Source organism: Alosa alosa, chromosome 15 (assembly GCF_017589495.1).
Source record: "Alosa alosa isolate M-15738 ecotype Scorff River chromosome 15, AALO_Geno_1.1, whole genome shotgun sequence".
NCBI lineage: Eukaryota > Metazoa > Chordata > Actinopteri > Clupeiformes > Clupeidae > Alosa > Alosa alosa.
Genome location: NC_063203.1, coordinates 30,543,819 through 30,558,248, shown reverse-complemented (window position 1 = coordinate 30,558,248; position 14,430 = coordinate 30,543,819). Strand labels below are relative to the sequence as shown.

Sequence of the window (14,430 nt, the reverse complement as noted above, 5' to 3'; positions counted from 1 at the left end):
GATTAAACCACAGTTAGTCCTCTAATCTCACTGCACTTAAACCGCAGTTAGTCCGCTACTCACACTTCATCTATGGAGTTAAACCGCAGTTAGTCCGCTAATCTCACTTCACCTAAGGGGTTAATCTGCAGTTAGTCTGCTAATCTCACTGCACCTAAGGCAAGGCAAGGCAAAGCAGCTTTATTTGTAAAGTGCAACTCAATGTGCTTTTACATCAGAGAATCAGCATATAAAAATAAGTAAAAGCATGAAAGGCAAATAAGAATGTAAAAGGAAGATATTAAAATGTATGTGAGAAATATAAAAGAAATACAAATATTTCTTCAAGGCAGGAAATGGTTAACAGAGAACAATATCAACATTTAAGACCAACCAGACCTTGAATACGCCCCAGACTCAATCAGTCAAAAACGTGAGTCCGCTACTCACACTTCATCTATGGAGTTAAACCGCAGTTAGTCCGCTACTCACACTTCATCTATGGAGTTAAACCGCAGTTAGTCCGCTACTCACACTTCATCTATGGAGTTAAACCGCAGTTAGTCCGCTACTCACACTTCATCTATGGAGTTAAACCGCAGTTAGTCCGCTACTCACACTTCATCTATGGAGTTAAACCGCAGTTAGTCCGCTACTCACACTTCATCTATGGAGTTAAACCGCAGTTAGTCCGCTACTCACACTTCATCTATGGAGTTAAACCGCAGTTAGTCCGCTACTCACACTTCATCTATGGAGTTAAACCGCAGTTAGTCCGCTACTCACACTTCATCTATGGAGTTAAACCGCAGTTAGTCCGCTACTCACACTTCATCTATGGAGTTAAACCGCAGTTAGTCCGCTACTCACACTTCATCTATGGAGTTAAACCGCAGTTAGTCCGCTACTCACACTTCATCTATGGAGTTAAACCGCAGTTAGTCCGCTACTCACACTTCATCTATGGAGTTAAACCGCAGTTAGTCCGCTACTCACACTTCATCTATGGAGTTAAACCGCAGTTAGTCCGCTACTCACACTTCATCTATGGAGTTAAACCGCAGTTAGTCCGCTACTCACACTTCATCTATGGAGTTAAACCGCAGTTAGTCCGCTACTCACACTTCATCTATGGAGATGTGTGTGAAATATAAAGAAGCTAAATATTTCTTCCAAGGCAGGAAATGGTTAACAGAGAGGAACAATATCAACATTTAAGACCAACCAGAGACCTGAATACGGCCCCAGACCTCAATCAGTCAAAAACGTGAGCACAAGGCCAATGATCACTCGATCAAGCAAATAATATTTTTGTGATTTCATGTTTCTCCCACATTGTCCTACCACCTTTTGGCATATGTATTAAATCATTATTTGCCAGTATAAATCATTTTGTTTTTAACCTTTTATCCTTTTCGTCTCGACGCAAGGTTAGATTTTTTTGGATGTGCTTTTTTGGAGGGCTCGGAGGGGGTACGCGGCGATGCAGAAGGGCCTGTGGGGGTATTCAACGCAGAAACATAAATCAGCCTTAAAGTATCAACTTTAAAGAGTTCATGAGATATTCCACCAAGAGTAATGGGGGTCATTCCGTGTCAAATCACCCAGTGGCTGGCAGGTCACCCTCTCCCAAAGAATCTGAAAAAAAATCACAGGTGTTTGTAGACCAAACCTATGCATAAATCTTAAATAGTATATCTGTATCACTAATGGTTCCAAAACTACAGCCCTTTGAAGTTTCAAGTCATTTCAAGCATCGTGGTGAACAATCCTTTTTGTTCAACTTCCAACATTATTGGCTCTTTTGGTATTTCACACACATTAGTGAAACTATGTGAATAGAAGTACATTTTCCTGTTGAATTAAACAATCCAATCAAATCAGGTGTATCTTGTATAATTCCCTCTCTGCAAAGCTCTGAAAATGGCTATAAATTCATTATGTGAAAAAACATCACCACCTTTGAGGGCTTGTCATGCAAAAAGTATGTGACACAAATTCATCAGATTTTTTCCCCCACTCATGTATGGATTGGCAAATTGCGCTGAAATTGGGTGATTTCACACGGAATGATCCATGGGTGTGGTAAAGGCCACAGAGCTGTGTGCAGACTGTAAATCTGATTACATTTCATGTAATTTCAATGTAAATAGTCTTACAAACCGTTCATCACAGCAACTAGTATCTAATATCATCGGGAAAGCTTAGATGGTGCTTTGTCAGGTGATGCAGTATGTGTGTGATATCAGGGTGACGAGTACCTCATGAGCAATTCAACAGAGAAGAATGGGTATGAATTTTGCATTTTCGCCCGTCTCACTGTTCCTAAAGATTGAGACTGTAGTTAGTTCTCTAATCTCACTGCACCTAAAGATTGAAACTGTAGTTAGTGCTCTAATCTCACTCCACCTAAGGAGATATGCCGCCTTCATGCCACATTGGATATTCGGACCTCCGATAGAGGAAAAATTACTTGAATGCAAAATCGGGTCAGATTTTTGGCCTGGAGACTCGTGCTGAAGTCTTGTGCCCTGATGCATCTGACTTGACGTCACTTTCATATTCTCCAACCATTTGCAACAACACAAGAGGCGAATCTCACTCTCATTACGAACAGCAAATAATCACTAAATTAACACAAAGACACTGCAGAAAGACTTGCCCGAGACCGCTTCATGCTCAACCATGTAAGCAGTTCTAATAACTTACTTATGCATTTCCGGTATTTGATTTCTGAGCTGATCTCATGAACACACTTTTTTTGGAGGCCGGGAATTTTAAAATCGGTCCCTCCAAGTTTACGGTCGGCATGAAGGAAGTATTAAACCGCAGTTAGTTGAAATCTTGCAGCACCTAAGGGGTTGAACCTCAGTCCTCTAATCTCACTGCAATCCTCAATTAGACCTCTAATCTCACTGCAATCCCACTTAACAGGGCAAACTGAACTTCTGCTGCACTCTGAATGGGGCTGCAAGGCTTGCTTTAAAGTGTAACCCAGGCGAAAATTGACCCCAGGGTCTTTTTCTACATTAAAACATCATATAAGCCGTGGAGACCCTATTTTTCGTTGATCAACCACTACAGAGCTTGCACCGGTGTACGCTATAGCCCCAAATCACAAACAGTGGATTAGCTAAGGGAGGTGAGCCAAACATTTCCAAAATAGCATTTTTTTAAAACAGTAATATTGTTCAAAACAGCACCAAACCTCATCAGTAGCTTGCTCAGGGTCCCCTGCACATAAAACGAAGCACCAGCAACGTAGATAGTGAACCCGGAGTTTATTACAGAAGACTGTTAAGCACACTAACCAACAGTCCCCCTACCAGCCCCTCCAACCCAGTATGGCAAGGATTGGTTGGACGGTCACGTTTGGTTAACGTATTATTCACGCAGAGATTGGAAAAGCAGTATGTACGGTCACGTTTGGTTAATGTATTATTCACGCTGAGGTTGGAGGAGCAGTAGGGACTGCAGGGGGAGCCAGGAGTCATTCTCTTTGGTGTTGCTTTAAACTGCAGTTTGTCCTAGGCAGACAGTGTATTTGTGAGTGAGTGGGTGTCTTACTTGAAACAGTTCCTGTGGTAAAGCCTCCCCTCAACTAGATGGCGCTGCACCAGGTGCACGTGTTTGTTGCAGACACTGCAGCTGCTGCTTAGGGTACCAGTCTTATTGGTGCGCTCAGTCAACACCTCTCTCTGAAACATACACACACACAATATACAAGATCACACCCCTAGAGACTGGGCAGGAATAAAGAACATAGATCTGACTCATTGTGCAGTCCCATTGGCTTTGTCAAAACCTTTTGTACCTGTGTGTGTGTGTGTGTGTGTGTGTGTGTGTTAGCAGATTGCGCATTGTCTTTGTTGAAATCCTCATACTTTCTTTCACTGTAAGAAAAGAAGAGCTCTTCTCAGATATCACTGTGTGTGAATGTGTGTGTGTGTGTGTGTGTGTGTGTGTGTGTGTGTGTGTGTGTGTGTGTGTGTCAGAGATCAGGATGTGTGTGTGTGTATGTATGTATGTATGTATGTATGTATGTATGTATGTATGTATGTATGTATGTATGAGATGGTAGTTACAGTATGCATGTGTGTGGGAGAGCTAATGTGTGTGTGTGGGGGAGAGCTAATGTGTGTGTGTGTGTGGATTGATTGGGTGTGTCTGTGTGGGATATTATTTGTGAGATTGTGTGTGTGTGGATGAGAAAACGTGGGTCTGTGGAGGGCAGGGGTGTGTGTGTGTGTGTGTGTGTGTGTGTGTGTGTGTGTGTGTGTGTGTAGATTGGGGTGTGTGTTTCTGTGTGGGAGGGAAAGAGTGCATGTGAGTGAGGAAGGGAGGGGAGAAGTTGTGAGTGTGTCTGTGTGTTTGTAGGGGAGAGTGTGTGTGTGAGAGAGAAGGACTGTGTGAGTGAGGAAGTGTGGGGAGAGGTTGTGAGTGTGTCTGTGTGTTTTTAGGGGAGAGTGTGTGTGTGAGAGAGAAGGACTGTGTGAGTGAGGAAGTGTGGGGAGAGGTTGTAGGTGTGTGTGTATAGTTTGGAGTGTGTGTGTGTGTGGTGGAGATGTGTGTGCATGTGTATGTTAGAGACAGAGAGAGTGTTAGTGTGTGTGTGTGTGTGTGTGTGTGAGTAGATGATATGGGGAGTAAAATATATGTGTAAGAGAGAGGTCAGAATGTGTGTGTGTGTGGTTGGGTTTGTATACTGTACAAGTAAAAGAGAGCAGGACAAGTGTGTGCTACCTGACTTGGTGTGGCAGGCGTAGCCGGAGCGTAGGTCTTGGCTGTGATTGGCTGGTTTTGTGTGGCAGGCGTAGCCGGAGTGTAGGTCTTGGCTGTGATTGGCTGGTTTTGTGTGGCAGGCGTAGCCGGAGCGTGTGTCTTGGCTGTGATTGGTTGGTTCTTCTTCCCTGCAGGCTGATCATGGGAGGTTTCAGCAGGCCTTTTGATGCCTCCCAGGCCCCCAACTACACACACACAGACACACATACAGACACAGACACAGACAAACACGCACACACACCAACACAAACATACACAGGAAGAGTGGATAAATATACCACTTAAAATGTTGAAACTACAAATATTTACAATATGACTGGACCAGCTTGTGTGTGTATCTGTGTGTATCTCTGTGTTGTGTGTGTGTGTGTGTGTGTGTGTGTGTGTGTGTGTGTGTGTGTAACTGGAAGTAGAATAATGAAACTAGCTGCATGCAGCTGTGGGCAGCATAAATATAATAACAATAGGAATCATTATGTATAAACCACGTTTTATGTGTGTGTGTGTGTGTGTGTGTGTGTACACTGTAGACTCACTGGGTGATTTGCCATGGAAGTAGTTGTAATACTGGGAGACGTATGTTAGGATGCTGAGGCGATCAGGAACCCTTAGGGCCAACATGTCTTCTGCATCCAACAAAGCAGGAATACCCAACTGCTCCTCAGCCACACGGAATGCCTACACACACACACACACAGGGTTAAGAGCAGTGGGATACAGGGGCAGCACAAATACACACACGCTTACACCACATTGATGTATACTAGACATACACGCGTGCGCACACACACACACACAATGTGTTGCTATTCCTCCTCTGCCCCTAATCAACACACACACACACACACACACTTCGAAGGGCAAATTCTTGTAATTCACAACCAAATAAGGCTTCATTTGTCATTAAACTGTTACTCCATGAGGCAACATTCTGGAGAAGCCCACATATTTCTCTACTCCCCCTCTATAACCCCCCCCTGTCAGACAATTCTTCAGACCAAGCCAACAACAGTTGTGTGTGTGTGTTTAATAGAAAGAGGGATGGTGTAGGTGTGTGACAGAAAAGAGTGTGTGTGTGTGTAAGCAAGCGAAAGCAAGTAAATGAGTGGATCGGCAGCCCTTAGAACATGTCTTGGCCTGACCACACTGATTGGACGCACGCACGCACACACACGCACGCGCGCGCGATAACAGATAACGCTTCCCCAGATTTAGGCTGATGGTTGGAATATGACTGGCTGCCAACTTTCATTTTATTGTGTATTCAACAGCAACTGGGTTGTGTGTGTGTGTCTGCCAGCAACTGTGACCTCCCTGCCTCTCTCCATTTTTCCCTCTTTTGTTTCTATTGAAAAACCTCCTTGCCTCACACTCCGCCACACACATACACACACCTTCTGCTGGTTCCCAAACTACCCTGTCAGCCTAAAGCCAGCTGACACACATACACTCACACACAGACCAAAAAACACACACACCCTCACACACATACACACCCTCACACACAAAAACACACTGCTGAGAGAAAGGTGAGGAGCTGGAGTTTCTATTGGGATTTCCTTAGCCTCTCTCCCTTATCCCTCAGTGTGTGTGTGTGTGTGTGTGTGTGTGTGTGTGTGTGAGAGAGAAAGAGAAAGCATATTATGTGAGGGTATTTGTGTGAGAGGGTGTGTTTGTGTGTACAATACATCAGAGACTTTGTTTAACCTGTTTAATGTGTGTTTGAAAGGGTGAAAGTGTTTAATGTGTGCATGTTTTATTATTTTATGGCAATGTAATGTTTTTTAATCTGTGAGTGCATTTGTGTGTGTCCTCAATAGGGGTTGAATACAGTTGACCCTCAGACCAAAACTGACCCTGGATTCTCTCTCTCAGAGACTGGCTCCAAATTCGCTGTTAGCTCTGACCTCAGATCAAACTAACAATTTGCCTTCAGTCTCGCTCTCTGAACCAGAATCAGCTATTGTTGACCTCTGAGGAAACTAAAACTATTACTCACCAGGTGGTTGTTGTCATAAATGTTCTCCTTCCGCAAAGAGTCAAAGTCTCTAGAGAGAGAGAGAGAGAGAGAGAGATTTTGTGAAACCAAACTGAATCATCCCCTCTTGCAGCACATGACAGATGGGGTGAAGTCATGTTTGAGGAAATCTTAGGTCATCTTTACTTTGTAAACCTGTATGCGATCACTTTATTCTCTGTTGAGTTTTATCATATTTAAGTGTTGTTCTTTTTAACATTTATAAGTGAAGCAATGTGTAATTCCCTGCAAATCATCAACAGGTCGAGAATCGCGGAAAGCCAGGGAATTCCATTCAACACCTTTGTGCACACAGCAGGGACAAATGAAACGAAATAGGCAAAGTTGTCCACATCAAGGTCCGTATCACGCCTGATACTTCAATTCGTTTAATAAACTTTACGGTCTATACAGTTTGTCACAGCAATGTTTTGGCAGCGACTGCTCCCTTTAAAACTGCTTAACAAAACAACTGCCCTGTTTTGCCAACAAACACGAACTTTAACCGGTGCTCCCAGGGACTACCCACGGCTCGAGGGACCGGTTAGTCCAAATAACTCACATTAAATCGGGCCGCTGCTTATGAATGAGCGCACAGAAGGCGAGCCCGTCTCGAAACGACGTCGTCATGTTCGTGATGGCCACATCTCGGTAGCCGTCACACTGGATCTTACACCACTGCTGAAGCGCTTTCACGGCTGCCATCCTGCGCGAGTCGCTTCCAGCGGAATCCTCTCTTCAGACCGGGAAACAAACGCACGCGGACGGCTTGATTACTGTCCGTTCGAAGTCTGTAAACTTATAGACGAACCGTAGGCTAGGACGTAGACCTAACTCATCAGAGAACTAGAGACCAAAACGCTTAGTGCTAGCTGTTGTAGGGTTGTATGTGTATGAACGTCCTTTCAAATGACTGCGCTGAAACAAGAAGTGAACTTGACACCTGGGGAGCACTCCAGCCCCTAACGATGGTGACGCGGCTGGGAGGCGGGTCAGACACAACTGGGGTTGGGTAATCCACAAGTTTCTCCCATGGAAGACTGTGTGTGTGTGTGTGTGTGTGTGTGTGTGTTTGCCCGTGTGTGTGTACTTTGCGCACGCACCCGCGTGTGTTTATAAATCTTTAAAAAACAATTACTTTAACGTGTACTTTGGGATATATCCACACACCACGCCTTAATGAATACCTATAAGCGGGCTTAATGAGAGGGCGTGTCTGGAAAAAGCAGGTGATTTCTTTCAACTGTCTGTGGCCCATAACGGTGACGCAGCAGTGAATCTTTTGCAACTGGAAGGCCACAAATATCTAAAATGTCCATTATATTCTAGCGTCTGTGTGCAGTTAATGCTAATACTGCTTTCTAATTAGCCATGTGTTACTTGCAGGGTTTATCATGTCTTATATTAGTCAGTGTGTAGGCTCTCTTTGGTTTTCCCTCATGTATGATCCTCATGTGTGTGTGTGATTAGGGTTTATTCTCATGTGTGTGTGTGTGATTAGGGTTTATGTGTGTGTGTGTGTGTGTCTGTGTGATTAGGGTTTATTGTCATGTGTGTGTGTGATTGCGGTTTATTCTCATGTGTCTGTGTGTGTGTGTGTGATTAGGGTTTATTCTCATGTGTGTGTGTGATTAGGGTTTATTCTGTGTGTGTGTGTGTGTGTGTGTGTGTGTGTGTGATTAGGGTTTATTCTCATGTGTGTGTGTGTGTGTGTGTGTGTGTGTGTGATTAGGGTTTATTCTCATGTGTGTGTGTGTGTGTGTGTGTGTGTGATTAGGGTTTATTCTCATGTTGGTGTGTGTGTGTGATTAGGGTTTATTCTCATGTGTGTGTGTGTGTGTGATTAGGGTTTATTCTCATGTTATTCTCATGTTGGTGTGTGTGTGTGTGTGTGTGTGTGTGTGTGATTAGGGTTTATTCTCGTATGTGTGTGTGTGTGTGTGTGTGTGTGTGTGTGTGTGTGTGTGATTACCCAGGGGTTTATTCCAAGTAGGGGGTTAAGTGACAGTTCTGGTAAGATGTTCGTGGTCTGTGGGACCCGTTTTCAATGTTTGCTAAAAGAAAAAATATGCTATTTATTATTTCTTCCATCTCAAATTTATTGGCCTTGAAGAACATACAAAGTAACTAATTTTCAATGACTGCACACAATACCCCCCCCCCCCCCACCCCACCCCACACACACATAACTATTACATATGAGTACACCGTGTCCTCCTCTTAACTGGGCCTGCTGTGTGTGTGCTTGTGTGTCTGTGTGTGTGTGTGTCTGTGTGTCTCTGAGTGAGTCTGTGTGCCTGTGCGTCTGTCTGTATGTGTGTGTGTCTGAGTATAGGTGTCTGTGTGCTGGAATGTTGTCTTTCTACACCTGCTATTTCTGCTATTTCCACACAAAGTTACAAAATTGTTACATTTCAAGCACTTTCGCCTGTTCTGATTAATTCCTAAGAAATAAGCACCAATAATATAAATAATGTATTTCTACATAAATTGTTATGGCTGTATTGATTTAAAAGCCTAATAATGTGGTGGGCCCACCAGACCCTGGAACACTGGCTGTGTAGGAAACATATGAACAGAACACCTTACAAGGGTTAAGGTAACCCAGATGAAGTGGTAATCCTCCTAAATAGAAGAGCCCTTTGGCTTTGTTTATTTTGGAGATTGAAGCCCCCAGGCTGTTCTGTTATCAGGTTTACAACTTCCTCTGTGTTATCTTACTTAGTTTGCCACTAAACCACCTACTTGGAATCGTGGTTGTGTATTGCGTGTGTGAATGTGGCTAACCTTGTGTTTCCCCTGTATCATCGTCTGTGTCCTCCACTTCCCCAATAAAACCTGTTAATCTGGCTAAACTGTGGATCACTGGTCATTACATTGGCGTCAGAACAAAAGTAGGAGCCCGGGACCTCACCTAAGCTCCGTCGAGCGGGGACCTCACCTAAGAGCGGGGACCTCACCTAAGCTCCGTCGAGCGGCAAAGAGGATGCTGAGGACCTGTGTGTGTGTGTGTGTGTGTGTGCATGTGTACGCTGTCTGTGCAGCGTATTTTGCCGACAGTGCAAGTATACAAACCCAACCACACACACACAGACACATTCTGATCTCTCTCTTACACACACACGTGATGTGTGATGAAAAGGCAAGACAGCATGTATATCACCTCAGGAGGCTGAGGGCATGTAAGATGCCTATGATGCTGCAGAGGACCTTCTATTCTTTCTTCTTTCTTTCTTTTTTACTCTTTTGATCCTGTGAGGAAAATTTATACCAATTTATCCCAATCCGTGAATTAGTGAAACACACTCAGCACACACTAATCCCGGCGCAGTGAGCTGCCTGGAACAACAGCGGCGCTCGGGGAGCAGTGAGGGGTTAGGTGCCTTGCTCAAGGGCACTTCAGCCGTGCCTACTGGTCGGGGTTCGAACCGGCAACCCTCCGGTTACAAGTCCAGAGTGCCAACCAGTGGGCCACGGCTGTCCAGTACTCTGCTGCAATAGAGTCTGTTATTATAACATAACAAGATGGCAGGACAGTAATAAACTGCAGAGAAGATGGCCCTGTACATAGGGTTACACTACCTGGGTTACAGGCCATATATACCAGACGTTGGTCTAGGCAATAAAGGACATTTACCACCCTAGACACAATCTGTTTTATGGCTGCCCTCAGGAAATCCCCTCTGTCCTTAGACCAACTGAGAGACTAACGAGCAATGCAAAACTGTCCCAGCACTTTACTACTTTTGATATAAAAAGTATTATTTATTATTAGTGTCTTCTTTCCTTTGCACAGTTAAGAGTAGTTGCACCTGTGCAATTATGCAAGTGACAAATACATCTTTTGAATGTCAGATTTTGTCCTTTTCCAGTACATTTTGATATAAAAAGTATTATTTATTATAGATTTTGTCCTTTTCCAGAACATTAGTTATCTCTGACTTTTCTATCCTTTTCTCTTGGTTTAGCGCCGTCTCCTTCTCTCTACCTCTCTTTCTTTCTATCTTTTCTCCTTCTCCTTTAATGTGCATGCTCTCTCTTTCTCCTTTAATGTGCATGCTCTCTCTTTCTCCTTTAATGTGCATGCTCTCTCTTTCTCCTTTAATGTGCATGCTCTCTCTTTCTCTTTCTCCTTTAATGTGCATGCTCTCTCTTTCTCCTTTAATGTGCATGCTCTCTCTTTCTCTTTCTCCTTTAATGTGCATGCTCTCTCTTTCTCTTTCTCCTTTAATGTGCATGCTCTCTCTCTCTTTCTCCTTTAATGTGCATGCTCTCTCTCTCTCCTTCTCCTTTAATGTGCATGCTCTCTCTTTCTCCTTTAATGTGCATGCTTTAATGTGCTCTTTCTCTTTTCTCCTTTAATGTGCATGCTCTCTTTCTCTTTCTCCTTTAATGTGCATGCTCTCTCTCTCTTTCTCCTTTAATGTGCATGCTCTCTCTCTTTCTCCTTTAATGTGCATGCTCTCTCTTTCTCCTTTAATGTGCATGCTCTCTCTTTCTCCTTTGTGCATGCTCTCTCTTTCTCTTTCTCCTTTAATGTGCATGCTCTCTCCTTCTCCTTTAATGTGCATGCTCTCTCTTTCTCCTTTAATGTGCATGCTCTCTCTTTCTCTTTCTCCTTTAATGTGCATGCTCTCTCCTTCTCCTTTAATGTGCATGCTCTCTCTTTCTCCTTTAATGTGCATGCTCTCTCTTTCTCCTTTAATGTGCATGCTCTCTCTTTCTCTTTCTCCTTTAATGTGCATGCTCTCTCTTTCTCCTTTAATGTGCATGCTCTCTCTTTCTCCTTTAATGTGCATGCTCTCTCTTTCTCCTTTAATGTGCATGCTCTCTCTTTCTCTTTCTCCTTTAATGTGCATGCTCTCTCTCTCTCTTTCTCCTTTAATGTGCATGCTCTCTCTTTCTCCTTTAATGTGCATGCTCTCTCTTTCTCCTTTAATGTGCATGCTCTCTCTTTCTCTGTTCCTCTTTCAGTCTCTTTCTTTGTCTTCAGGCTTAATCTCTCTCCTCAACAGCCCTTTCCTCTCCATCATTAACTTCTATACGCCTCCCTGTGTGTGTGGGTGTGTGTATCAAAGTAGTTGCTTATAATGAGGTATGAAAGTAGTTGCTTTCCTCTTCCAGCACTGCTAGTTGTGGGAAGTTGTACTGCCCACATCTGGAATTCAACACTCTGAGAGACTAACCTACTTCCTACTTTTGTACATCCTGTATTGGTTCCTCACTTCTCCAGACAACGACCATTAAGACTCAAGTTTACAATGGTAGGTTACATGATTTATAATATTTACATTTAGTCATCTAGCTGACGGTTTTATCTAAAGCGAAGGGAACTATCAAGGTCAAGGCACAGTGCAACCAGGAGAAGCTAGTGCAGCAATAAGTCTCAGTAGAAGCAACCAGGAGAAGCTAGTGCAGCAATAAGTATTAGTATAAGTAAGTTTCACTTGCCAGAGGGGAAAGTAAGTCACACATGTACTACTCGCATAGGAAGGACAGGTAAGCAAAGTTAAGTCACAGGAAGAAGACGATAGACAGATAAGAAGGTTGTGCTATAAACAAAGCACATTCTGTTAGCGGTGCTAGAAGATCCCTTGGGGATCAATAAAGTATCTATCTGTCTATCTATCTATCTATCTAAGAGGAAAGCAACTACTTTGATACCTTATTATAAGCAACTATTTTGATACCTTATTATAAGCAACTATTTTGATACCTTATAGGCAACTACTTTGATACCTTATTATAAGCAACTATTTTGATACCTTATTATAAGCAACTACTTTGATACCTTATTATAAGCAACTATTTTGATACCTTATAGGCAACTACTTTATCATGTATGTGATGTGATTGAGAAGAAATTACTTTTTGCATAATTTTTCAAATGAATGTTGATGGTATATGGTCATATGAAGTACATATTTACACACCGCTAGCTGTCTAGGTTATGAACTAGTGTAGTTCTAGGGTTCAGGATGGGACGGAGCATAACATGATCATGTTCAGACAAGCCTTCACAGTGCAACATTGCCAATGGATCCAGTGTAGTCATAGATGGCAGAAGGAAATGGAAGAGCTTGCTCATCTGGAGGAGAGTGAGGTGACGAAAGTGGGGGGGCTGACGTTTGTCCCTGATGAGAAGAGATTCATGATCTTCCAGACGGAAAAGACTGAGGTCCTCTTGGGACTCCGGGATGATGGCACAGAAGTCGCCATAAAAAGGATGCGCAGACTCGGCTTCAAAAAGGTCGAACAGGAGTTAGAGATTTTACTGAAACACAGGTTTACCAGTCGTCATGTTGTGCAGTATGTAGACTCTGCAGAAGACGATAACTTTGGGTACATAGCCATGCAGCTGTGTGAATGCACCCTGGCGGAATACATATCAGCTAGAGAAAGTGCACCATCAGGTTCAGAGAGAAAAATAACTTTTGCTTGTGAAAACGACAACGTAAACATCATCTCATGTGGGAATAACTGGTGGGAACCTGGGGGAAGAGTTTGCTAACAGAGTTGGCCAGGTGTGGGCTTGTCAGCACTTTGTAGTTCAGTTGTAGTCCATGTGGACCTTCATGTCTATAACTATTTTAATGTGAACTCGGGAATTTACCGTTTCAGTCACTTGAAAGCAGCATAATCCCTCTTTCACAAGTATCCATGCCATGCTTTTAAGCAAATGTACAACCCTAAAACAGAAAAAGTTGGGACGTTGTGTAAAATGTAAATAAATACAGAATGGGATAACATATAAGTCTCGTAAACCCATATTGAGCAGCAAAAAGGAAATAGACAACATATCAAATGTTGAAAACAAAAATTTGTACTATTTCATGGAAAGTATATGTTAATTTTGAATTTGGTGCCAGCAACATGTTTCAAAAAAAGTTGGGACGGGAGCATGTTTACCACTGTGCTGCTTCACCTTTTCATTTAACAAAAGTTCTGTAAATGTTTATGAACTGAGGAGACCATTTGCTACAGTTGAGTATGAAATGTTGTCCCATTACTCCCCGATATAGGATTTCAGTTGCTCAACAGTATGGGGTATTCTTAGTCATGCTTTTCATTCCATTATGCACCTAATTTGATAAATCTGGACTCCAGACAGTCCATCTTAGCACCTGGACTCTTCCTCTATGGAGAAATACTATTTAAATATGTGCAGAATTCATTTTGGCATTGTTTTCCTGAAATATTCAAGGTAGTCCCTGGAAAAGACATTGCCTGGATGGCAGTATATGTTGCTCAAAACCTATATACATCATTCAGAATTGATTGTGCTTTGCCAAAGTGCAAGATGCCCATGCTGTAGGCACCAATGCTCCTCCACATCATCATAGATGTTGGGTGTGGAACTGAGCACTAAAACAAGTTGGATAGGTTGGATACATGGATAGGCCCTCTCCTCTTTAGCCCAGATGAGTCCATGATTTCCAAAAAGAATGGCAAACTTTGATTGGTCTAACCACAGGACCTTTTTCTACGTTACCTCAGTCCATTTTAAACAAGCTCAGGCCCTGATAAGAGGGTGGTATTTACTGTATCATGTCTCAATACAATTTTAGCTGTTACAATTTTGGCTGCAGTGTTTGAATTGAGTATCAAACTGTGCACTTAGACAATGGTTATCAGAGGTTTTTCTGAGCCCA

The 14,430-nt window shown here is 43.0% G+C and overlaps 1 protein-coding gene across 1 annotated transcript in view; it reads right to left on the bottom strand.

Moving 5' to 3' along the window:
* micall2b (mical-like 2b) overlaps positions 1-7,719 on the bottom strand; it is a 22,658-nt gene extending 14,939 nt beyond the window's left edge. The window contains exons 1-5 of the mRNA XM_048264071.1: positions 7,341-7,719; positions 6,761-6,809; positions 5,298-5,439; positions 4,723-4,946; positions 3,547-3,677 (exon numbers count right to left, since the gene is read on the bottom strand). Of these exons, the coding sequence (XP_048120028.1) occupies positions 3,547-3,677; positions 4,723-4,946; positions 5,298-5,439; positions 6,761-6,809; positions 7,341-7,483 (689 nt within the window). The 5' untranslated portion in view covers positions 7,484-7,719. The remainder of the gene's footprint in view (positions 1-3,546; positions 3,678-4,722; positions 4,947-5,297; positions 5,440-6,760; positions 6,810-7,340) is intronic.
* Between the last annotated feature and the right edge of the window lie 6,711 nt (positions 7,720-14,430).